Source organism: Mesoplodon densirostris, chromosome 1, assembly GCF_025265405.1.
Source record: "Mesoplodon densirostris isolate mMesDen1 chromosome 1, mMesDen1 primary haplotype, whole genome shotgun sequence".
NCBI classification, from domain to species: Eukaryota; Metazoa; Chordata; class Mammalia; order Artiodactyla; family Ziphiidae; genus Mesoplodon; species Mesoplodon densirostris.
This window is the reverse complement of record NC_082661.1, coordinates 26,830,973-26,858,867: the sequence shown is the minus strand read 5'-3', so window position 1 is coordinate 26,858,867 and position 27,895 is coordinate 26,830,973. Positions and strand designations below refer to the sequence as shown.

The 27,895-nt window shown below is 36.7% G+C and overlaps 1 protein-coding gene across 1 annotated transcript; it reads right to left on the bottom strand.

Annotated features, from left to right (window-relative positions):
* Positions 1-41: 41 nt before the first annotated feature.
* On the bottom strand, positions 42-27,895 carry PCGF6 (polycomb group ring finger 6). The gene is made up of 10 exons (XM_060104739.1): positions 27,461-27,895; positions 26,643-26,742; positions 26,454-26,550; positions 25,604-25,659; positions 25,445-25,504; positions 24,383-24,491; positions 19,720-19,747; positions 10,485-10,583; positions 4,582-4,668; positions 42-1,204 (listed from the first exon to the last, which is right to left on the bottom strand). Exons 1-10 carry the CDS (start codon positions 27,821-27,823, stop codon positions 1,148-1,150), a joined length of 1,056 nt encoding a protein of 351 aa, XP_059960722.1. The 5' UTR covers positions 27,824-27,895; the 3' UTR covers positions 42-1,147.

Below are 27,895 nucleotides of genomic sequence, written 5' to 3'. Positions count from 1 at the left end.
AATGTTAGAAGAGATTTATACACAATTCACAAATTCTTTATAAAACATTGCCAATCTTTCTCCAATTGTAATTGTTTTTATGCAGACTTGGAAATTTTGCAGTGAAATAAGGTCTACAAAATATTTCTTTTAGAAAGCATCACAATGATAATTTTAGGCAAAATAGTCTTTAAAACTGAACTATTTGCATGCAAGTGAGTGAGCTCTCAAACACCCGTATTCTTTATCCCAGTGACAAAGTAATGTGAAAATGAACATTAAACTGACTTACTGAGGAAACAATGAACAAGTATTCTGTAAACTTCTCAAATTCACTCAAATTTTTAAATTACTTTCAAAAGCAGTGCCATTACAAGGTATTGACAATCACATTACGTACTCAAAATGAATGTTAATCAGACTAACATTCAAAAAATAAAAATACTGTTGCAAAGAGGCACCCCTTGTTGTAAGGTATGATAAAGGAGTCTTTATTACACTGAACGCTTATGGTACAGGCCGTAAACCCTACAGGAGACAGTCTCTTCACACAGAAAAATTATAATCCATCCCTTTTAGAAGTAAATAATATCTCTTTAGTAGTGTTGCCGGTTGAAAAAAAAAAAGTTACAAGTTCGAAATAAGATGGCAACATACAAAAGTGGCCCATAGTTTTGGTCTTTGTCTAAGAGGTACGTTCTGTAATTTAACAAAGACTGGCTTTAAATCTTCAGTTCAAAAGCACACTTCTTTTCCAAAAGGATGACTGACCAACTGATGCCATTTCAGAGAGCAGAATCCTAACCACCAACTTGAAAGGGGTATGGCTCAATGAAGACAAAAACAAAAACAGTAACTGATTTACCTCAAAGATTAGGAAACAAAATCAATGTCAAAGTATTTGAAATCATAAAAATTCATTGCTTTAAAAATTTCCCCCTGAGCTGTGGATGCTTTTTATATATAGTATCTCTAGTAAAACAGATGCATTCTATAATACCAAGTTGTAATTATAAGTCCTATGATTCTTGGTGCTCAAAATAGGTAAGTTATGTCTCGAACAGCACAAAGTGATAGCAATTACACATTTCGTGGAAATCTTTGGTGAGATGCAATCCTGCGGAAGTCTCCGTATTTTGTTTCCCTCCTCATAATACCCTTAGAATCTTCAAGTAATTTTCAAAGGAGAAACCACAAGTCCATAATGAAGGACCAGCAGACCATCCTGAAAAGAAAAAAAGTGTTCTGCAGTTATTTAAAAATCAGTTATGTAAATGATCAAGTCAAAGATAGTTTATTTTTCATAAACCAACACTAATGTGAAATTCTTTGATTTAAAGAGAATAAAGGGTCCAAGATAAATAAACTTGCTTGTTCACTCACTTCATTACTAAACACTCCCTGTTAATGTGCCTTTTTAATGACTCTCAGAAGAAAATTCTGAAACTACCAGGTATCCACAGTTAGTCACGGTTGTTTATGGCAAAACAGTTCTTCAAAAAGAACTAAAAGATACACATTTCATTCTGCACAGATTACTTAATATATCACCCAAGCACTGGACTTCTCTAAAAAAGACTCAATTATCATAAAGTATCATGGATCTGCTAAGAAAATAAAACATTTATTTCTTACATAAATGCAGCTTACAACTAAAACAAGTGAGAAAATTTTGGAACTCTTACCCATTTAATGTATCATACATTTTACTTCCTCCTTGAAGTCTGTTCAATACAATTTACCCTTTCTTTGATATCCAGAGTCATCATTATGAACAGTAACTACACTGTGCTGTAACACAGTGATGTCCTCTGGGGTCGTGGGAAACATAACCTGACAGTAAATGACTCCAGATGCTTTGTTTCTGAGTCTTTTTATGTCTCCTCTCTTGATATCAGGTCTTAATTCTTTGTGCTCTCACCAAGGCTGCTTAAAAGTGTGCTTTTTAAGGTGTTATTTCTAATCTACTATGAACTGGAAAACTAGCTTAAAAGGAAGGCTCACTGGGGAAGTATGCCATGGGCAATGGGCCTACTTTGAGCAACATATAGAGGGAGTGGTGGCATGCACGCCTTGCATTTCCAACCCTTCGCTAGCTATCGCTCTCTCTTCCTTCTTTATTAAGCTTTTTCATAGCTCCACTTCCTCATTTCTCATTCACTATTCAACTCACTGCAATCTGGCTACTGTTACTGGCAACTTCGGTGAAAACTCACCAGAATTCTAGAAAGGGGTTCACCAATTCAAATGCCCACAAAGGCCAGAAAAGTAACATAAATGAATATGTGAGTCATGTATGTAGTCAAATAGGGTATGTTGAGACCAGTGGTAAACCAGAGAGCAGATGCTTAGCTAAAGGAATTTAAACTCAAAAATTAGAATAAGCCAAATAAAGTACAGTCCTATACCATGTTTGGCCCACAGACCATCAGACCTGTTCTAGACTAACTAGTCTAATCAAAGTAAAGGAATTTGTATTCTAACACACACAGAAGGATTCTATTAACATTTTTACATGAATACAAATTACATTTTACATAATGTCAATTTTTTTGCATATAGTTATATTTCACTATTACAAGCTGTTTCAAAATCTCAAAACTTCAATACATGTATAAAATCGCATTTTATGAAATGAGATAATTCCTTATAATTCAAATTTAAATCTATGTCTATTATGTTTATATTCCATAGAAATATATAGAAATATATAAATATTATTTATATTTTATATTTAGATGTCTCCATTCATGGTCTTCTTAAACTATCCAACCAGAGTGAATCTCCTAAAAGGTAAATCAGATTATGTCTCTTCTGTCCTTGGCTCAAATCTCTCCAATCAGTAGTTTCCCACTTCACTCAATTAAAATCCAAAGTTCATACTATGGCCTATAAAGTCCTGCATGGTTTTATTCCAACTGCTCAGATCTCAGCTCCTACCATTCTCTCCCTCGCTTGCTACCTCCTAGCTCTCCCACTGCAGAGATATGTTATTCATTTAGCTAAGAGGTCCTGAGATTACATGACACATTGTTATCAATGAGGACTTTAATTAATTATATTTCAGGTTATTTAAGTTCTGGGACTTGCTCATCTCTGAATCTCCCCATGTCTAGAATAGTGCTCCGTAAATATTTTTTAAATTGAAGTCATATTTTCTACCCACTCCACTGACTTTGCGATTTTACTCCTAGATTCTTACATCTCTAATCAAGCTTAACTTTTAAAAAGACAATCGGGACTTCCCTGGTGGCGCAGTGGTTAAGAATCCGCCTGCCAATGCAGGGGATGCGGGTTTGAGCCCTGGTCCGGGAAGATCCCACATGCTGCGGAGCAACTGAGCCCGTGCGCCACAACTACTGAGCCTGCACTCTAGAGCCCATGAGCCACAAATACTGAGCCCACGTGCCACAACTACTGAAGCCTGAGCGCCTAGAGCCCATGCTCTGCAACAAGAAGCCCACGCACGGTAACGAAGAGTAGTCCTCGCTCGCTGCAACTAGGGAAAGCCTGTGTGCAGCAACAAAGACGCAATGCAGCCAAAAATAAATAAATAAATATATTAAAAAAAAAAAAAAAGAATCATTTTCTAAGATTTCTGAAGTTTGACCTTATAAAAATTTTAAGAAATGTTTTGTTTATATCTCTAAGTATGCTTTACTTAGCCAAGAAACAATTTTGCTTTTGTATTTTATGAAGAATCTTTTGAATTATTTGTTACCAAAATGTAGACAATTGGTATGGTGCTATATTTCTAAAAACATGTAAGAATAATCAAATAATCACCCAAATAAGTATTCAGTTACCCTTTTGTTAAGATTCTAAGCTTTAAGGTCAACTTTTTTAATAGGTGAACCTTGATTCTACCACTAACTAGCCAAGTGACCTTGGACAAGTTACTTAATCTCTCTACACCAGTTTCCTCATCTATATGATCCACCAACGGATTTTAGAATTAGAGGGTAAAGTTCCAAGAGAAACTGGATCTTTCTCTTCATTAAAATTGTCTTATCTTGCTTTTCATGTATCCTGACCAGATTTCATATTATATTCCCACTCACATTATAGGCTAATTAAAACATCATAACGGCTACCATGGCTTCTTACCAATTGAGCAAGGAATGGTATGTGAATCTCTATAGCCTAATGAGTCTCTACAAATTTTTCTTAAAGAAATGTCCTTGCAGATACATTTGCCCAGTAGTCTTCAAAGCTCTACTGCAATACTGGACAGAGAAAAAAGAAAAAAAGGCCTCTAGAATCAAACTGCCTGGGGTTTGAGCCCTGGCTCACTCACTCACTCACTGTGGTAAGTTACATGTCCTCTCCGTACCTTGGTTTCCTTATCTTTAAAATTGGGAAAAAAAGAATACCTACCTCATAAAACTATGAGGAATAAGAGAGCTAATCGATACAAATCATTTAGAAGCATGCCTGACACACAGCAAGCATTCAATAAACATTAGCTTTATTATTTACAGTCCAGATAATTTCAAGAAAATTATAGAATATTTATTAGAACTTTATTGATAACATGAAACATTTTTCTTTCATTAAATAACTTGTCCATTAGGCATAAATATGGTAAAGTCTAAGACCTACCTGCATTGCTGCATCACCTATTGCACGTCGAATTTCCCTTAGAGTTTGGTACCGCTCTAACAAGTGATCACCACAGATGATATCTACCTACAGGCAAATAAGAGTATAAGTTTGCTTTCCTGCTTCAGAAAACCATATGACAAAATGAGGAAGACCAACATAATTATTTTTAGACTAGACTTTGCTATTTTAGACTGATTAAACACTCTCAAGAAAGATTTTAGAAACTTTTTACAAATAAAGTAAAATGGAAGGAGCATTAGAGGACATAGCAGGACAAAGAACACTACAGACATTCAAAATGATTTCCTTGAATCTCTGAGAACAAGTTAAATCATATTTGATATGTTCAGCACAAGAAGGCACAGAAAAGTCTATTATTTTAAAAAGTTTCATGACACAATGATTAAAAGGGCTTATAATGCTTAAAAAGGCAATCTTTAGTTATTTGAATAATTTTCTTAACGAGGAATATCTCATTTTCCAACAGTGGAAAGTCTACGACTGACATAAAGTACACAATAAGGGAACTGTTTTACAGATGGAACAATCTTAACAAGGTCTTTTCAGCCCTTTTAGTAAGGTCAAAGCTCTAAGATAAATCTACTTTTATATAGAATGCTCTAGAAAGAACGATATGGTTGTACAGTTATATATTATATAGTAATATGATTCCAGTATACTCACTTGCTAGAAACAGAAATGCAAATCCCTATATTATCTTTCACTGAGTACTCCTTTCCCAATGCCTTAAAATGGGAACAGGTCCTCAACATCTTATTAATACATATCACTTAACAGGCTCCCCCTCCTAATGTCCCTATTTAGCTTACAGCATGAAATTTCTCCTTGCTCCAAACAAAAATATCAGCTCTAACTCCTATTTCTCCTTTTCCTTTCTTCTCACATGCAGTTACCAAGTCCTGTTGCTTCCTTCTTCACCATGCCTTTTAAGTTCATATCATTCTTTCAACTGCTGCTCTTAGGCTTAAACCACTGAAACTGTCTCCTAACCAGATTTCCGACCTTCAAATTCTGTTTACTCTAAAAATCCTATGCACTGCCAACATGTTAGTTTCCCTAAAACCTTCAGCATGGTTGGGTAAGAATAGTAAAAGTAGTTGCATTTAACTGAGTAGCCTCTATGCACAGCATTTGTTACACTATATATTTGACATATGTTATCTCATCTCATTTTCACATTCCTGTGAGCTAGGTATTGTAATTCCCATTTTACAGATAGGACGCTAAGAAGTAAAGACATTAAACTTTCCTAAGGTCACAAAGCTAGTAAGTAGCAAAGTTCAGATCGGAACCCAGGTCTGTCCCCAGGTCTATCTTTCTCCACAGATAAGTGCATGTCAGGGGTTGGCCAACTTTCTACAAAGAGCTAGATAATAAACATTTTAGGCTTGTGGGACTCAGGATCACTGTCACATGTGCTCAATTCTGTCACTGTAGCATGAAAGCAGCCATAGTATGGCTGTTCCAATAAAACATAATTCATAAAAAGATGGCAGGTTAGATTTGGTCCATAGGTCAGTTAGTCAAGCCCTGTGGTATCTCACAATAAGTAACCTCCGATTAGTAACAACTTTTGTTTTATGCTTACCAGTTTCAAAGTTGGCAAAGCAATACTTGTTTGCAAAAGGACTTGAAAGGAATAATAGCAGATCTCATGCACAGAACTAGGTCCACGAAAAATTAAAGAACTTGGAAACTAACATTATGTTTTTATTAAGTATCCAACAATCCAGAGACCACCACTCTTAGTGGGCTTCGCCGCATGGTATATATTTATGATGTGGTTACTACAATTTTCTTTTCAACTTAATCTTAACCCCCAGAGGTTAGCCATTTACTAACAGTCTGATGCATATGCTCCTAGGTGCAATGTGTGCATGTGGGGATTTTGGTTTTGTTTTTCTAGAAATGGGATCATGTCACATATTTTGTTCTACATATTCTTAAAACACACACAGACACACACAAACAACAAAAACTTAATATACTATGGAATCTTTTGGAATGCATAGTTAGCTCTGTGTTTAATAGCTGCATAGTGTTCCATTTTATGAATATATCATAAACTATATACCTCCTGATAAACATTTAAACTACTTCTCATTTTACATGCTGATTTTTAAGTTACTTGACTGTAAATACTTCATAAATTAGTTCATTCAAACAGAATCACATCTCTGAGGGTGCCACAAACATGACCCACATATTTGATAATGTGCTAGAAGGACTCACAGGACTCAGCATGATCACAGCTATGAGTAATTACAGCAACACAGCAAGGATACACAGTCAGATCATCAGTAAGGTAAAAAGATGTAGGTAGAGTCTGGAGAAATCCACGCACAAGCTTCCTATGCTCTTCCCTCCCAGTCCAAGAGGAGATAACACCCACACACTCTTTTCTCTAGCAGTGGAAATGCAGCCAATTTGTGCAGTGTTTCTGCCCAGGGAAGCCCATTTGAGGTTCAGAGTTTAGGGTTTTTATTGAGGGATGGTCATGTTGGCATTATCTGCCTAGCAACTACCAAATTCCAGACTCCCAGAAGTAAAGCAGGTATTCATCATAGACCCATTGTTTGTACAGTCTAGGTACAGGGAAACACCCTTAATAGTTAGGTAACTTTTCATATTAGCACAGGGAACTTTTTACAAGCCAACTTCCTAGAAGCTAGGCAAGGGCCAACCTTGTAAGCCAGCCCTTCTAAAGGCAGCAGCCTCAGGTCTGCTTTGTTAACTCTTTTCTGCATAATCTTTCTACCCTTTGGAGTATTAAGTCTTAGTTAGGAAGAATAACTACGATATTTCTGAATCTCAGAGCAGAAACTGTAATGTGAAGATAGTCTTAAGGGAAGAAAAACCCTTATCTTTTTAAAAGCAAGATCACACTAAAACTTTCAAGACAGGATTTTTCACTGATTGAGCCAGTGCCACACTCATTCCTCCTTGTTCATACATACTTTTCTTTGATAGAACGTTCTTTTTTTTCTTTGTCTGGCTAAAAAAAAAAAAAAAAATCCATTCTTCAAATCCTTTCTTTGACCCCTCCAGAGTTAAATCATTCACTCTGTGCTCTTGTGGCACTCATCATATCCTATTGTCATTCAGTTGTTTAGTTTTATATCTTTCCCACACAACTCGGAGTCACCTGGTGGCATTTTCTGTCTCATCTTTGTACTGGAGATCAAGCACATAGATGCTCAATTTAGTACCAATAGATAGTAAATGAACGGTAGGGATACACCATATGACATGTTAGAGTCTCTGAAAAATGATTTGGAAACAATTCAATGATAGGGTTAAGGTCATATACTAAATAAATAATAAAAAAAGGAACCTGGGCCCCCCTGGTGGTGCAGAGGTTAAGAATCCGCCTGCCAATGCAGGGGACACGGGTTCAAGCCTTGCTCTGGGAAGATCCCACAAGCCACGGAGCAACTAAGCTCGTGCGCCACAACTACTGAGCCTGCGCCCTAGAGCCCGTGAGCCTCAACTACTGAGGCCCGCACGCCTAGAGCCTGTGCTCTGCAATGAGAAGCCACCGCAATGAGAAAGCCAGTGCACTGCAACAAAAAGCAGCCCCTGCTCGCATCAACTAGAGAAAGCCCGCGAAGCAACGAAGGACCAACTCAGCCAAATAAATAAATTTATTTAAAAAAAAAAAAAGGCACCTATCTTTTAAGATGGAATTAATTTTGGTAGGATTAACAACAAAATCTACTACCACATCTTTTATATAGAGAATATTTAGTGATCAATGTGGTAATCATTTCAAAAAAGCAAAATAAGGTCTGAAGATCAAATAATGTATAAAGGAACACAAGAGTTATTAAAAAACAAGATACAATAAGACAGCAATAAATTCAAAACACCACTAAATCAACCATGGTGATCCAGAGGCACTGGGCTCTCTTATGTGAAAGAAATCTACTCAGATAATTTTTTTTTTTTTTTTCCTGTATGTGGGCCTCTCACTGTTGTGGCCTCTCCTGTTGCGGAGCACAGGCTCCAGATGCGCAGGCTCAAGCAGCCATGGCTCATGGGCCTAGCCGCGGCATGTGGGATCTTCCCAGACCGGGGCACGAACCCATGTCCCCTGCATCAGCAGGTGGACTCTCAACAACTGCGCCATCAGGGAAGCCCTACTAATTATTGATTTCTGATTTGAATTAACTTAAATCTCTTAAGAACACATGTCTACATTTTTTTAATCTTTCAGAACTGTCTTCTATTTTTATTTTTATCTGCCACAAATAAATAATACTTTTAAAGGTATTTTATCATTTAATAGTCCCCTAGTAACATTCATTCCTGCTAGTAAATAACCATTTATGAAGGTCACATATCTGTAAACAAAGAATACATTTTCTATTTGGGACTAAATGGTTTTAAGGAAGGTCAGCACAGAAGGCTCAAGTGACTGGGTTGACCAAGAATTTTATTTTGTTTAATGGTTAACTAGCTCAATGTTTTGTTCATATTAGAAGTAACTCTTGTTTACTCTCTCTTGGATTTAGAAGGCTTAAACAATTTTAGTCACAAATGGGTCTGAATATTTGATAATTCTCTGTTCCACTATTTTAAAATTTTGGTGAAATAGTAATTTATGAATGTTACCAGGTATATAGTACCTGAATTAGAAAAAAATATTTACCTAAAGAGCGAAGAGCTGAGAGACAAAATTAAAGACTGAAACAAATTTTACATCATTTTATTTCAGAATGTTAAAAGCCTTGAATTCTGTGATATGAGGAAAAAATAAGCCCACATTTTTACACAATAAAACCAATTTAGAGCTTTGGCAACCAAATTTCTTAAAATACCAGTGTGAAACTTATAAGTGGCTCTGATCAATATCTAGCCACAGAGGAAGTAATCTATATCCTAAAGAAAGCCCTCTTGGGTGCCACTTCTTATTCTATATAATCAGGTGCAAGTCTTCTGATTTCTGCTTTTAGAAATAATAGACTATTATGGGATTACTCACAATTCTTTGTTCAGGAGTCCCTAAACAGCTATCTATTTCTAACCAAAAGGCTAAGAATAACCTCAAGTATGCTTTGGCTACAAGGTGATAGATAAGTCATTTCCAATTTTCAGTTGCCATGAGATACAGCTAGCATTATGTCAAAGTCAGTAAGAGAAATCACATTTAATTAAATTTAATATATATTTAGTACCAGCAGATATTGATACTAAAAACATTAGCAAAATTTCAGATCTACAGCAAATAGACATTTTAGATAAAAATTATTCTGTAAAATTTTACACATGATGGAGAATAACAAAAACCCCTTTTAAATTTGACTAATGAAAAAGCAGAGCTATATAAACGTGCATTTTCACTGGCCCACATTATTAAACTACGAGTTTACTTACACTTTATATGCAACAATACATGAGGTTTGAGATTTCCATCTTACAACAAGAAAGAATTATATAGCTAGAATGAGAGATCTTTTTCAATCCTTAGGAGACTAACAGAGTCTATATCAGACAGCTGTTTCACTTTTCTAGGTGTCTTGAGCTAAACACTGATAAATCCAAGGATGTCCTCTGAAGAGAAGTGAATGGATGGAAAAGTAAACTTGTGCTCTACTATCAAAAAGAAAAGAGCTGGAGCTGAAGCTCTAGAAGCTCTTTAATCGTTCTCACACCCTCAGCTTTTCTCTGACACCCACAGATGGTCACCAATGGCAGCAAGTCAAATGTGATTAAATTTGGGGGTGGGGATCACTGTGTACCAATAGTCAATTAACATTTACAATATCTACAATGTCATAAAATAAAAGCCACTGCATGAAATCCTAGAGACGGTTCTTTCTTCAATATGTTAAAGGTAATCTCCCAACTTCCTGTCTTTTTACACACATATACTCTACCTGACAAGCTGGATCAAGACCCATTTTTCTTCTGAGGAATTTTTCTACATGTCCAATAGTTGCTTCTCCTGAAACTCGGACAAACTTCTTTTCCAATGGCTACAAAAGTAAACAAACAAACCAATTTCAGATTAAATATACATAAAATGCATAAACCTTAAAGCACATTTTATAGCAAATTCAATAGATTTATGAAAGAAAAATCACTATGAAATTTGAGTTAATTTATCTATCAAACAAGAAAAAAAGAATTTCTGCTTAGCTTCACCTCTCCAAAAAGTATGTCAACAATTTTTTTTAATAGAAAGGCTTACTGATTTGTTTTACTAACTCATCAAGAATAAAACTTAGAGTAAAATTTATTGACAGCGAATACCCAAGATTCAATGTCTAAAACAACCTGGTTTCTTCAACAAGAAAACTTCAGGGAAAAAAAAAAAACAACCAAGGCTGAGGAGGAACCGCTAGACTAAAAAAGATACAAGGCCTATAAATAAGTGATATATCAACCAATTACAATATATGGATCTTATTTGGATCCTGATTTTTAAAAATCTTTAAAACAATTTTCATAAGACAATCTAGGAAAATTAAATAGCATGTGGATATTTAAGGAATTACTGTAAAATTTAAAAATGATAGTACTGGGGACTACCCTGGTGGTCCAGTGGGTAAGACTCTGCACTCCCAATGCAGGGGGCCTGGGTTAGATCCCTGGTCGGGGAACTAGATCCCATATGCACTCCGCTACTAAGAGTTTGCATGCTGCAACTAAAGATCCCATGTGGGACTTCCCTGGTGGCATAGTAGATAAGACTCCATGTTCTCAATGCAGGGGGCCCAGGTTCAGTCCCTGGTCAGGGAACTGGATCCCATATGCATGCTGCAACTAAGAGTTCTAACGCCACAACTAAGGAGCCCACGTGCTGCAACTAAGACCCGGTGTAACCAAATAAATAAATAAATATTAAAAAAAAAAAAAAAAGATTCCACATGCCACAACGAAGATCCCACATGCTGCAACTAAGACCCAGCGCAGCCAAAATAAATAATAGATAAATAAATAAATATTTAAAAAGCTGCTTTACACGTTCAGATACAAGTTATAAAAATAAATAAAAATTATAGTATCATTATTATGTTTTTATAAAATGTCCTTATCTTTTAGAAACAAACAATTATTTACTGATAAAATGATACATAGTGTGGGATTTGCTTCAAGATTATATAAGAGAAGTGTTAAAGGTATAGATGAATTGAGATGGGCCATGATTTTATAATTATTGAAGTTAAGTGATGTATACATGGGCATTCATTTTACTATTCTGTTTACCTTTGTATGAGTCTGAAATTTTCTTTTAAAAGTGGAAAATAAAAAGATTAACGGGGCTTCCCTGGTGGCGCAGTGGTTGAGAGTCCGCCTGCCGATGCAGGGGACATGGGTTCGTGCCCCGGTCCGGGAAGATCCCACGTGCCGTGGAGCAGCTGGGCCTGTGAGCCATGGCCGCTGAGCCTGCGCGTCCTGCGCAGCCTGAGGAACCTGTGTTCCGCAACGGGAGAGGCCACAATAGTGAGAGGCCCGCATACTGCAAAAAAAATAAATAACATCTAGACTTATATGGCTGGAATCTGATCCAATGGTCTAAGGTGATAGGTAGAGAGACCATAGGTTTTTTTTTTTTTTTTTTTTTTGCAGTACGCGGGCCTCTCACTATTGTGGCCTCTCCCATTGTGGAACACAGGCTCCGGACGCGCAGGCTCAGCGGCCATGGCTCACGGGCCCAGCTGCTCCACGGCACGTGGGATCTTCCCGGACCGGGGCACGAACCCGTGTCTCCTGCATCAGCAGGCGGACTCTCAACTACTGCGCCACCAGGGAAGCCCTGACCATAGGCTTTTAAAGTAGAAACTAATGCTTACCTAGCCACTCTCTCTCTGAGGCAATTTTAAGGATACTACTATTAATAAAAATGAAAAGCTGGGGTAATAAGAACTAAAAGGGTACCTTTTAGGAAAACGTGAACAATGTTTTTCTAGCACTAGCAGAGAGGGAGCCCAGAATTGCTACCAAGAGGACCCAGGCAGGTTAGGCATACATTTCTTCCATGTAACAGCACTCAGCTCTCTTATCTGTAATTTGGTTTCTTAAGAACTTTCCTAACAATAGATCTATCCCTTATTACCACAGTGCAGCAGATAGCATGTTAAGTGCAGATATTCCAGAGACAGACTGCCTGGGTTTAAACCCTGGTTCTACCATTTTCTAGCTGCAAGTCTTTGGACAAGTTGCTAAACGCTTCTGTGTCTCCGTTTCCCCATTTGTATTGTTAAAATAGAGATACTAATAGCACCTACCTCATAGAATTATCATAAGGAAAGTGTGCTAATATATGTAAATAACTATTAATTCCTGGCACATAGTAAGTACTTAGTTATTACTAGTGTATTGATTTATTCTGTTCTTTATGTAAAGGAATCTAATTAGAGAACCTAGTTGTCATCATGGATACTGACATAATCTAGACAAAAATGGCAAAGGCTTGTGTTCTTTTAACGCAGGTTTAAGAATCATCTTGAAAATCTAAGGCAGTCTTTCTCACTAAGGAGCAGATACAGCAGTGCTCCAGGTGAAGTCTTGATGAAGGTACCGCATTGTAGGTGGCACTGCCTGATTAGCATGAGAATCCCATCATGTGCCTTGAGAAGCTGCTATTCTGGGTAATCTAGCTAGATGCCTGCCTGGCAACCAGTGCATTTCTGAAGGTCAATTTCTGGGGCTTACCATTTCAATAGTAGGCTTCAGGTATACCAACAGAGGACAATTCAATATTCATCATTTATAGTTCTTGGTAAGCACTTCACCCCCAAGTGTTTATTAAGATTAATCCAACTTAGCTAAACTTATCAATACTGTACTTTTTAGACCACCCAGAACAGAATTATGAGATCTGCCAGTATCTGAAAGAAAAACATTGGCCTTGGCTTTCAAAGTTGGGTTCTCACGTGGTTAACCTTAGTCTTCATACCCTAGGCTCACAAGTTAACAGAATTTTTTTCCGATATAATTCAGATCCAGCTTTTTTAACAATTTGCTTTTGTTTTTTGCCTTTTTTTTTTTTCTTAAGGCTACAAAGCAGGTTCTCACCTAAATGGTCAACTCATTTTTTTTTCCTGCTGCATCTAATAGCCTCCTACCATCTGCATATAAACAGGAAAGAAAAATTCCACAGAAGAATTTTACTGCTTTGAAATTAAGCACAGCAATCTTCCCCACCATCTATAACACAAAAGGTCAATTTGAGAAGAAAGTTGAAACAATAAGGTAGAATCTATAGGGAGATTTAAGAGACATTCAGTTATTTTCTGACTATAGAAAATGCATACCACTAAAAATATTGGGTCGGCCAAAAAGTTTGGTCGTGTTTTTCCAAGTGAACTTTTTAGCCAACCCAATATCTTTTAAAAAGATGGTAACAACTCATTTTACCTTGAAAATATCCCTACCTCTGTCAACTGAAAATAGTTACCAACCCAGTCGCAGGGTAAATCCCTAGCAACCAGATGGTGAATTTGAAATACCACCAAAAGACACCTTGGAGAAATGACAGATTCTGTGTCTGGGGCAAGAGATGTATGAGTTGAGCATGGAACATCTTGTCATATCAGATAGCAAGGAAGCTGTTATAGACCATGATTATCTATGATAAGACAATTTGGACATCAATAAAGATAATAATTAAAATGGGTTTAAACCACAAATATATTTAAATGCATGAGTTCATATTAAAGTAAAAACAAAAACAAAAATACCTAATTGATTATGACTGGAGCATGTTAATGAACCAACTCATTATTTTGAACCTTGTAAGTCAAGGGAAAGAATCAGCATTTATTCTTTCTTTCCTATATGAATGGTACCACTGGCTAATCAAATAGAAGTTCCTCATTATTGAAGTATTTTAATGAAAGGAGGAGGAATGACAGAATCATTTCCCAAACCCTATTCAGGTAATGGGCTTAGACATTGAGTACCAATTTTTGCTAACAACACAAAGACACAAACAACCAGACATTAATGTGCCTCCAGATGTACAAAAACACCACCACCTATGAAGTATTCTTGGTTCCCTCAAATCAAACCTGTCTGATTAACACTCAGACTTAACTACTAGTTTACGGGAAAGACAGAAGAACGTGTTAAATCATAGCACAGAGATGAAACATCAAAACCCAATCTGTAGGAAACTATAGCACAAATGACCCAGCTTTGTCAACAATGAATTGCAAGAAAAAAGAAACAGAAAACTTACAGATTTAAAAACCTATCAACCAATTACAATGTGTGAACATTATTTGGATCCTGATTTACAATGTTAAAAAAACAAAACAAAACAAAACAAAACACCCACTACGATTGAGATAAAAACTTGTACACTGACTAGATATTTGGTAAGAAACTTATTTTCTTTTTATTCGCCACCTTCAACCTTTTGAAAAATCACAAACTTACAAAGAAGTTACACTAGTAAATGAAGATCCAGATAGCCTTCACCTACTTTACAAATGATTAACATATTGCTATATTTGCTTCATCTCTTCCAATGTATGTAATATGTGTGTATATACGTGTACATTTATTATTTAAGTTACTTGCAGACATTGAGATATTTAACCCCTAAATATACCAGCAGTTATCATCTCAGAATAAAGGGGCTCTCCTCTATAACTACAATATAATTATCAGGAAATTTATAACAGTAATACAATATAATTATCTAAATGGGTCAAAATTCAAATTTCTCCAGTTGTCCTAATAATGTCCTTTACAAGTTGTTCTTATTTCAATCCAGAATCTAATGAAGGATTACACACTGCATTTTGTTGTCATGTTTCTGTAATCTCCTTTAATCTAGAATAGGTCTGTCACTTTATTTTTATCTTTCTCAACACTGACATTTTGTTACTTTTTTTTGGTATGCTACATGGTCATTAAAAAAAGAGACATCTTTTAAGAGTACTGAAACACTTTACAGATGAAATGGCAAAATGCCAGGGATTTCTTTCAGAACAATATTAGAAAGAAGGGACTTCCCTGGTGGCACAGTGGTTAAGAATCCGCCTGCCAATGCAGGGGACACGGGTTCGAGCCCTGGCCCAGGAAGATCCCACATGCCATAGAGCAACTAAGCCCGTGCGCCACAACTACTGAGCCTGCATTCTAGAGCTCGCGTGCCACAACTACTGAGGCTGCGCGCCACAACTACTGAAGCCCGCGCCCAAAGAGTAGCCCCCGCTCGCCGCAACCAGAGAAAGCCCGTGCACAGCAACGAGGACCCAATGCAGCCAAAAATAAAAATAAAAAATAAATAAATTAAAAAAAAAAAGAATTCATGCCAATGCAGGGGACACGGGTTCGAACCCTGGTCTGGGAAGGTCCCACATGCCAGGAAGCAAATAAGCCCATGCACCACAACTACTGAGCCTGCACTCTAGAGCCCGCGAGCCACAACTACTGAAGCCCATGCACCTAGAGCCCATGCTCTGCAACAAGAGAAGAAACCTCAATGTGCACCGCAATGAAGAGTAGCCCCTGCTTGCCACAACTAGAGAGAAAGCCCACACGCAGCAAAGAAGACCCACCACAGCCAAAACTAAATAAATAAAAATAAATTAAAAAAAAAAAAAGAAAGAAAGAAGGGATGTGTGGGAATTCCCTGGTGGCCTAGTAGTTAGGATTTGGTGCTTTCACTGCTGTGGCCCGGGTTCAGTCCCTGGCGGGGAAGTGAGATCCCACAAGCTGTGTGGCAAGGCCAAAAAAAAAAAGAAAGGAGGGAAGTGGATGGAGGTATAAAAGAAATTACATTGGTCATTAGTTAATTGGCAAAGCTGTGTAATGGATGCACGGAGGTTCTATTCTGTCTACTCTTCAGTGTATTAAAACATTTTCATAATTAAAAGTTAAAGAAAAAATTTTCTGAACTATATTACTACTTGGCGAAACACTTTTAAATTAAAGGTAGCAAACAGACTTTATGATTTTCATGCCATAAGTGTACATGGTGAATAGTTTAACTAGGCATCATCCTAGTCAGACATATTTATTTGAACAATAAATAAAAGACAAGCTATAAAAACATCTTTTTAAGTAGTAAAGAATACTGAGCTATAATATCAAAAGCTAGAACTCCCTTATAAATACAGAATTAAAAGAAAAATGTTAAGATTGCCCATGTGTTAGCTAAGAAAATATAAAAAATGACTGTTTTAGCAAAGTAAAAATAGTCAAAATACGCAGAAATACGATCATTTGTTTCTAAAACAATATATTCATTACCTCTTATAGACATAAGCCTGCAAATTAACATTAGTATCATTAGTTAACACTGAAAACTTAATGCCTCAAAACTATAAGAACAGTATAATAAACTTCTATAAACCTAGCTTTATCAACTCAAAGCCAATCTTGTTTTAAATATACCCCACCCATTTTCTACTCCAACTGCTTCCTGGCCCCCATTCCCCAGTTTTGTTTTGAAGCAGACCCCAGACACATCATTTCATTTGTAAATACTTCAGTATGTATCTCTAAAAAATAAGAACTCTTTTTAAGAACATAATACCACTATCATACTTTAAAATTCCTTGATATCAGAAAATAGACAGTAAATGTACAAATTTCACCATCTCAATTTTCTTACCTAGTAGAAAATGATTTTATTATTTTTAGGGTTGTTATTACAGAGAGAATAAAAATAAAACAAAGATTTCACACACAAAATATAATAACCAGTGATGGACTCAAGCTAAAATTCTAATTTATGCATATATTATTTTTATCAGATATATTTTTGTACTCTCAAATGTATACACTAAATATACTACAAATAATGCTTCTATTCGAAGTTTCTATTGGATCTTGGCTTGTTTTTTAAAATTTAACAGATCTATTGAGATATAATTCACATATAATTAAATTCACCATTTTAAAGTATACAACTCAATGGTTTTTAGTACATCTATAAAGTTGTGCAACTATCACCATTATCTAATTTCAGAACATTTTCATCACCCAAAAAGAAAATCTTACCAATTAGTAATCACTCCCAATTTCCCCTCTCCCCCAAGCCTCTGGCAACCACTAATCTACTTCCTTTCTCTATGCTTTTGCCAATATTGGACATTTCATATAAATGGCATCATATAACATGGTCTTTGGGTGCCTGGATTCTTTCACTTAACATGTCTTCAAGGTTCATACAGGTTGTAGCATGTATCAATATTTCATTCCTTTTTATTGCCAAATACTATTCCATTGTATGGATATATCATATTTGGTGTACCCATTCATCAGTTGATGGACATTTGGGTTACTTACAATTTGGGACTATCATCTCATAAATTTCTTAGTTTATTTTCAAATCCAATCCAAATAAACGCCATACACTGATGTCCCTTGAGTCTCTTTTAATCAGTATGTTCTATCTACATGTTCCCTCTTTACGTCTTTCCCTTTTATTTGCTGAAGAAACAGAACTGTTTGTCCTGCAGTTTTCCACTGTCTAGATTTGGCTTATTATATATTCTTACAGAGTAATTTAAAAAGTTCCTGTGTCCCCTGGATTTCCTGTCAATTAGTAATCTAGGGGTATGATCAGCTTCACATTTCTTTTGGCAAGAACACTTCATAGGTGGTAGTGTCATATTTTTTTGATGTATGAGGATCAGAACTACATAAATATTCTAAGCGCATATGTGCTTTCATGGAAGCAATAGGCTAATATTTTAATTTTAGTTCTTTCTTCATGAGATTTTTATACTCTGTTGGCTTGTCTGGCTACTACAGGTCACTGGACAGGTGTCTTCAGTGAACTCTAGGAGCATATGACTCTATACTTGTCCCATATAGAAACTTATATGCTACTTTCCCACCCAGCACACTATGAAAGGACTTCCTAAAGTTAATCACCATAAGTTTGGTATTTTACAACTTAGAAGAGGTAAAAAGTTACCAAACCTAACACTGCATTCCCTCCATCACAATGATCTCTGGGAAAAACCTATAATATACTTCATCCAGAAAAGTACTCATTTATTCCTATGCTTCAATTCATGTCCTCTAAGCCATTATAGTCACAAAACAAAACACTATGCCCAACCAGGTATAATTCACCCATATTTTATTTTAAATTTTTTATTAGGTGTTCTTTTTTTTAAAATTTATTTTCATTTATTTATTTTTTTGAACTTATTTATTTTATGTATTTATTTTTTTGGCTGCACTGGGTCTTCACTGCTGTGCACGGGCTTTCTCTAGTTGCGGCTAGCGGGGGCTACTCTTGGTTGCAGTGTGCGGGCTTCTCCTTGCGGTGGCTTCTCTTGTTGCGGAGCATGGGCTCTAGGCGCGTGGGCTTCAGTAGTTGTGGCTCACGGGCTCTAGAATGCAGGCTCAGTAGTTGTGGCACATGGGCTTAGTTGCTCCACGGCATATGGGATCTTCCCAGACCAGGGCTCGAACCTGTGTCCCCTGCATTGGCAGGCGGATTCTTAACCACTGCGCCACCAGGGAAACCTCACCCATATTTTAGTATAGACTTTGACAAAGTCACTGAAAATCTAAGCAGATCAAAGTCAACTATTTCCTTATATATTTATAATCCCAAGTAACTATAGGCCTGATTTACCCCTTTTAAAAAAGTCACCTTTTCCTGAGTGACTCATACTATAGGAGCAACACTGTATACAACGGCACCTGTGATACTGAAGCCTTTAAGACAACTCTGAGCTTAAGCATGTTACAAAAGAGTTCATTCTTACCTTTAAAGTTTCAGTAAATGATTGAAGTAACAAGTTGGGGCAGGCTAACTTCAACCAAAGATGTTACATGCAAATGAAATTTTAAGCTCATATTTAACTCTAAATGCCAAATATGCAAAAAATGCTTTGAAACATTTTTTTAATCACCGAATTAACACAGCATTTGGTTTCAGTTTTAAAAATTACTCACTTATTTTTTCCTTAGACCACTGTTCTGAATTAATAACAAATCCCTACTTAATAACTCTTTTCTCATAAACCTATTATAAGAGAGCATTACTGAATGTACTTCATATTTCAGCAAGTTTTATTTATAGAACAAATTTTATAGACTGTAATTGAAGGCCGTCTCCATGTGATTGCTAATCTTAAATTTGTGTGCTACAGGGTACTCTTGTAAAGTAAATGAAAAATAAAATACCTTAAAATGTCCCGTGCCTTCATTAGCACTGAAAAACGAAAGCAAAGTTAATCAGTTTTGAACTGTATGTTTAATTATATAACACAGAAAAATAACATAAATACACATATTTGAGGAACATCAACTTAATTTTAAAACACGGTCACCTAACCCTTTATGAAATAAACAAATGTAGTTAATTGTCATATCTGCCACCTAGTGGTAAGGCAAAGGCAGTTTTATACAGTATTTTACATTGCTTTGTATATTTACTTCCAGGAGTTAAAAGTATACTCTTAATATTTATATTTCCCCCACATGTAGCACTCTAACATTTTCTAGCTTAAAGTAAAACTTCTTTTTTTTCTGTCATAATTAATGTGTTTTTTTCTTGATAGCAACGTTTACAAGATAGAGTCCTTACAAGAAAGCTGCTACATTTCCTGTTGTTTTACTTGTAACATAATCACCTGAGCATGATTTGCTCAGTTTGCTTTTCCCCTAAAAGTACAAAGAGATTTCTTGATTAAATCCATTACTTTTATATCATGAGGAGACAAGGAACAAACTTTTTTTGACCATCTACTATGCACCAGGCATTATATTAGGTCTTCATATATCATGCATGTTTTTCATTCAGTTCTCACAGTAACCCTTTAAGTCAGGCATTAGAATCACCATTCTACAGATAAGGAAAATTAAGCTCAGAGAGGCGGAATAACTTGCTTAAGGTCACACAGCTAGTAAGTAATAAAGCTGGGTTTCAAACGCGGGTGTACATATCAAAGCCCACATTCTTTGTTTTTTTCGGCCATGCTGCACTGGATCTTAGTTCCCCTGACCAGAGATTGAACCTGGGCCAGGGCAGTGAAAGAGTTGAGTCCTAACCACTGGACCGCCAGGGAATTCCCAAAGCTCACATTCTTTCCTCCCTATCATGTTGTGAAGAATAGGCAATATCACGATTGCATCACCTAGAGTATTCTTATAATACAAATATAGAGAAATATATTAATATACAATATAGATAGTATAAATATCTATTTATAGAATGTTACATTGACAAACATAAAACATAATTTATGTATACACATTATATATAGATGTAAATCTAAGATTATAATATCTTAAAAGTTACAAAATAAAATATCCTCGGGAATTCCCTGGTGGTCCAGTGGTTAGGACTCCGTGCTTTCACTGCCAAGGACGCAAGTCGATCCCTGGTTGGGGAACTAAGATCCTGCAAGCTGCGCAGCCAAAATAAATAAATAAATAAAATATCTTTTTCATTATAAGAATTATCTCTATAGAATCCATGATTTATGGGCATCTGGCTTCTGCTTGAATACCTAAAGAGATAGCTTCTTCACTTACAAGTTGGTTCATTCCATTTGTGGGCAACTTTGTTAGATATTGCTTGCTTGCACTGAATCAAATATGTTTCTCCCTGTAACTTATACCTATTGGTCCTAGTTTTGCCTTTTGGTACTCTTGTGAATTAGATTCAATCTTTCTGCTACTACACATGACATGGTTTTCACACCTTTTACTATTCTGATTACACCGCAATTTACTAACATCTCTCTTAAAATGTAGTGCCTAGAGCTGAACATAACACCCCAGTTGGATAACATAGCATACAGTGGGATAGCACCTCCCTGGTTTACTAAACACCACTGAGTTTAAGATTGCATTAAATTTTTGCCATATCTTCTCTCATACACTTATTTCATGTGAGTCCATTTTCTTTACTAGGCCGATGTTGTACACGTTACAGCACCACAGACTACTTTAACCTTTATTTCTGAATGACCCTGCATTATTTCAATATTCATATACTGATAATAGTTTAGACATGTTAGGAATACCGTATGTTGATTCTTATAACAATCCTGTGAGTTGGTATTATAATCCCCAATTTAGAAATATGGAAACTGATGATCAGAGAAGTTAAGCTACATCCTAGGGGTTACATACCTTGAGTTACACTCTTCAAAGTCTATGCTCTTTCTATATACACTATACTGCCTAAGGTTATTTCTTTTTATAATCTTCTACTTTACACATAGAAACTGAAGAACAAAAAGGAGAAGTACTGTACAAGACTATCTTAAGATCACAAAACATGCATACCAAATTTAGGGGAGCGGGGAATCTCATATTCATTCCAGTGGTTGAAAAATCACTTCCACGGGCTGAACCTACCTCAGGATTTTTGCTAATCCAATTCAAGCAGGGTCACCAGCTGGACCAAATTTGCCCTTGTACTTGTTAAAACTCACCTGCCATTTGTCCTGCCATGAAAGAGCTTCCTATGGGTTACCCTCAGTAGCCTGACTTCAGTGGTAACGCCAAGCTTTTCAATGTAGTAAACATGTGGGGATTTAACTCTGAGGACTGGCAACTTTTTCAAAAGGACTCTTTGCCACATTGGAAGCTTTCTTCCCCATAACCATTTGAAAACAGATAAAAGACTATTTTATGATGTAGACAGACTACTCATCATAATCATCAACATATAAGGTTCAATTCTCTTGTTTTACAGATAGGGAAGCTGAAGCTCTGAGAAGTTAAAAATATAAGTTCCATGAGGGCAAGGGCCATGGCTGACTTATTCCAATTACATTCCCAGCAGCTAGCAGAGTGCTGTGCTGGTACACAGCAGGACCTTAATAAACATCTTATGAATAAACAGAAAGCGACTAGCTCAATTTCACAAAGCTATATAACAAAGGAGCTAGGACTTATATAGATCTTCTTATTCCAAGTGAGGGCTCTTTTTTTCTACAGCAGGGAATGTGTTAACAATGTAACAACTCCAGTAAGTGGTAATGACTGCTTTGACCACAGACAGTACTCAAGTCTCACTCATTAGGAAAGCCTGCCATGATTAAGTATTGATTTCTCCTTTGGACAGACAGAGGTAATGTAGCACACCTGTCACATATTTGCCATCTTTGCATTACTGCCACTTTTCAAAAAAGGTATAAAAAAACTGTCAGTTCCAACTGTGCGTTAGTGGAAAAGGTTACATTTCCCGAAAATATTTTTTTTAGAAATATAAATTCCTTTCAATTTTCAAATTTTAATTAACTAGACTTATTAAAAATCAAGTTACATGGTAAAAAGTCAAATACAATGAAAAGTAAGACTTTTTCCAATTCTATACTCATACACTCCAGTGCCCTTTTCTAGAAGCAACTGCTATCAACATTTTCTTATATGTCCTTTCAGGAATGGTCTGTGCCTGTGGGGAAAAAATATATATATATGTATATATGCCCACCACCCGCTTTTAAAAAAAAAACATAAAGAGTACATGCTATATATTCTCTTCCACATCTTGCTTTTTTCACTTGAGAAAGTGAATTTTGGCAATAGCTCCATATTAGCACATGCATTACTAGCACATGTTCATTGCTATATACCATTATTTTACCAGTTCCCTTTTGGACATTTAGGTTGGAACACATTCTTTAATAACAGAAATTGCTGGTTTAAAGTCTGGTATTACATGATTTCTTCTCATTCTTCTAAAGAGATCTTTATTTCATTATCATCAACCACTACTACATGGGCTCTGTGGAGGCATAAGAAAGGTTTCTCACCTCTCAGGGATCCTTAATATCAGTTGAGAACACAGGATGAATACATAAAGAGATAAATACAACATAATACAAGCTAGATACTAAATAAATAATACAGGCAACCTAGAGTTATAAGGAGGAAGTGACTGGGAAGTCAAATAGTCATCAGTGACATAAAATGGAAGATCTAGATCTTCCAAGAAAGGCATTTTAGTTTATCCTGCAAACTATGGAATTATTTTGAAAACTACAGTTTGATACAGGCCAACTCTATGATGACAGTCGGCCTAACAATACTGCAGGATAATGGAGTACACCATATGCTACAGTGTTTGAATGAAGCAATTTTTATTACTTAGGGAGATATCCAACTACTTTGGAAAATAATTTGGCAAAACCAAGTAAAGCTGAAGACGAACATATCCCAAGACACAGCAAATCTACACTCTTAGAGAAATATCTCATATATATATATATATAAGGAGATACGTAAAAAATGCTTAAAGCAACAGTGTTTATAATAGCAAAAAAATTGGAAACAAAGTGTTCCACAGTACAAGAAAAGATAAATTATGGTATATTTATTTTAAGGGAATACCAGGAAATGGTGAAAATGAGTGAACTAGTTATACATTTTAGCATGGATGAATCATACAATGCTGAGTGAGAAAAGCAAGTTAGAAAACATGGTATGATACCATTTAAAGTTTTTAAGTGGCCAAAAACAATTCTACATACTGTTTAGAAATAGATACACATGTGGCAAACACATAAAAACAATGCATGGGAATGACAATCATTACTTTTAGGAGAACAGTTATTAACCTCTAAGGGAAGGGGGGAATGAACAGGAAGAGGTGGCCAAGTGCCTCCTGCCATATTAGCATGGTTTATTTCAAAAGCCAGATGATGGAGATACAAGTGGTTATTTTACTACCCTTTAGTACCTTTTTCTAAGTCTTAAATATTTCAGAATTATTTTTTAAAAGGATATCAGAAAAACTCGATATGACCTTAGTTCAGGATGATTTTGTAACTGTTGGGACTTAAAAAATTCTTTATTTTAAAGTTTAGGGTAGAGGTTTAGGGTTACTCACCCAATAAACTCTAGTAATAAAGACATGTCAAGTTCAGGTGGAATACGAAACACTGATTCTAAGACTTTCTTAGATCTTCCTTTGCTCGAAGGGACTGGCTGTGGAACAGCTATTTGATAGCCAAACAAAAAAGTTAAGTTAGAATATAAATATCATAAACTGAGATCTTTGGAAAATAATTACAGAAATTTAACTATGTTGACTATTTAAAAGATCACAAAGCACTCACTCTCCCTTTTTAAAATAATATCAGTTAATCTGTCAAAGCCAGTGAAATTAGTGACAAGCCTGGGGAGCACTCCACAATGGAAGGCAGACATGTATGGCTGGTTTATCAGGGCCACAGAAAGAGCTCAGCATAATAGCAACAATAGCTGTAGGTAGCCCTTAAGCACTACTATGTGCCAGGGCTCAGGGCTCATGCTTAGCACTTTACATGCACCATCTCATTTAGCCCTTATTATAACTGCATGACATAGGTACTAATGCTTTTTTCTTTTAAATTTTATTGGAGTATAGTTGATTTACAATTTTGTGTACTTTAACTGTAAAGAAAATGAGATTACAGTTTAATGAGATTAGGCAATTTGCCTAAAGTCACTCACATAGTAAGTGGAAGAATGAAGATTTAAACCCAAATCTAACTTCCATACTGTGACATTACCATCATCATAAAAACTAATATTTGAGCAGTTACTATGTTCCAGGCACTGTTTTAAGTGCTTTGTATTACTCAACGTATCCTTACAACAATTTATAAAGTGTTATGATTATCCCTGCTTTATAGAAGAGGAAACTGAGACATTGAAGTAATTTGCCAAAGTCATACACCTAGTAAGGTGGCAGAGCTAGGATCACACTCAATATAGCTCCAGAGCCTGTACTCTTTAATCCTGATAAATAATTAAATTGGATTACAGTAAATCATGAACTTCAAAATCCTTCTCTCTCTTTGATCATAAAATAACCAGCTATCACCAAAAAGAACCTCAAAGGAAGTAAATTTTACTAAGTTAGTATTCTTTAATCTATAAATACATTATGGTATACACCCAAACTTACCAGGTTTAGGTACTTCTAGACCTCTTTCTTTATAGAAATCATGCATTTGCTTTTTTTCTCCTAAAAAATGATAAAACACAGACTAAATTACACTTAAAATGTAACTAGCAGAGTCAGAGAGATTCTGGGATTCACAACTATGTAATAAAATAAACTTACTTTCCTCTAGATTGATCACTAATTTGTACACTATGTCTTGTAACTGTCGGTCCAACCTAATAAAAGGAAAGGATGGAGAATACCTCAGAATTCAGAAAAATGCATTTGGTACAGAGTGAATGATGCTCTTTGTAAGTAACTGTTTTCTCTTAGGGGTGACTATCTTCTTTCTCAGAGCTGAGTTACTTTTAAGGTAGCACTCATGGTTCTCATCTGAGAGAAACTCAAGTAATTGTATGTGGTCATAATTACAAGTAATTATAGACTCTTGAACTATTTGCTAAATTGCTCCATGTGAACTGGTCTTATTCCCTTAATAAGAATGCAAGCTTCAGGGCAGAGACTGTATTTTGAAAATCTGTGTATCATCTGCAAAACACTCTTCTATGAAGGTAGTAAAAACATAATAGTATTTGCTAAACAAATGAAAGCAGGTCACCTTTAGTGTTTTTCTTCCCTTAGGAAACTGAGCATGAACTGAAAATTTAATAAGCCACAATGACCTATGACAGACAGGCTTTTCTAAAGAGGCCAGTTATTTCAGGTATTAGTTTTAAAAATAGAATTCTAGATACACATAAAAGGATAAGCCTAAACTAGCCTCATCAACTTGACTGATGAAATTAAAATCTTCAAGAAAAGAGATCTGTGCCTTTTTTTTTTTTTAAAGTTCCCAGTGGATATCACAGTGCCTGGTACACAGTAAGTGCTCTATATGTATTTCTTTAAAGAATATGTATTTCCCTTTCTCGTCATTTTGAGATAGGTCAAGAATTTACTAACAACTACACAATTTCAAGCTTTCAGAAAAAGTATACCTAAAATATAAATTTTACTTATATATTCTTACCTTATGTTGTAAAGAGGCTGTGTCTGATGTACTACTATGTTGCATTTTGGACACCTGTTGCTATAGTAAAAGTGTCTTACAATGCAGCTTTTACAAACTGTTGGAAAAAAAATGTTGAAATTAGGATACTTTCAAGACATTTCAAAACTTGAACATATTTTTTGGAAATATGATGAACTATATGCTTACATGTATGAAGACATTCTGTAATGGTAGTTGCGTCTATTAAGTAACCTTTGCAAATGGAACACAAGATGTATGGGGTCAGCTCAGAGAGATTTATCAGGCGCTGCAAATGCAATGGAAATAGTTTTAAAGTACAAGTCCTTGCCTTTTCAAATTCTTAAGCGATAATCCCCAAATTATATGATCAACAATGTGTCGCTTACTTTGCAACAGGGAAACATGTTACATTACCTCCAACCCTTCAAACACTCTCATCAAAGTTACAATAACACAATATAAACCAATGTTCCGAAAAGATCTCATTCTTTTGGAGATACTGTATATTGCCAGATGAGGGGCATCTTACTATATGAATTATTGCAAAATGGACAAACTTTCCAGATACTGGTGTTTAATATTAATTCTGAGTGGCTAGGTATATTGTCTAACTTTATGAAGTATGCGCTGCCCCATTAAAAAAAAAAAAATCTCCCCATTAGAGACTGACTAGGTGGGGAAGGGTTTCCCATCCTCTCAACACCCTGTAGAAATGGACCGTAAGCTCCTGGAGGGCAGCAGGCCGGTACCCTTGGCGCCTACATCCCTGGCACGCAGTAGCTTCAATAATGAGTGAGTCGGACCCAGAGAGCTTAAGGGACTGCAGGAACGTTACAATATGAGTCGGCAGGGAACCGGGCCAGGACAGAAGGCCGGTCCGCGCCACAAGCAGGCAGCGCAAGGAGAGCTGAGGGTCCGTGCAAGTGCCAAAGGCTTCAGCGGCGAGCGGGGAACCCGGCCCTAACTGAGGAGGCCCGGCGTGGTCAAACAGGGGCTATCAATACCTCCTCCTCGTCCTCGGAGTCCGGCCGGCCCCCCTCCAGCCTCAGCGAGAAGTGGCTCATCTCTTCCTCCTCTTCCTCCTCTTCTTCCTCCTCCAGGTCCTCATCCTCTTCCAACTCCTCGTCCTCGATCTCGAAGCGGCCCCTCAAGCGGCCCAGGCTGCGCTCCGGCTCCAGCTCAGGGGGCCGGGAGCCTGAGCAGCCGGGAGCCCCCGCCTCGGGCAGTGGCGGCTGGCCCTCCTCACCCGCTGCGGGCGCCGGGGTAAGGGCAGGCGGGGAGACGGGAGGCGGGGGCGGCATGGCTGCGGCTCCCTCGGCCTTGGCAGAGCCCGCGGTGCCTGCCGTTATCACAGGGACCCCCTCCATGCCAGGGGTAGAGACCAGGCGAGGCGAGACCGAGACCAGGTGGCTCGATAGCGCGGGAGTTCCGCCCGCCGG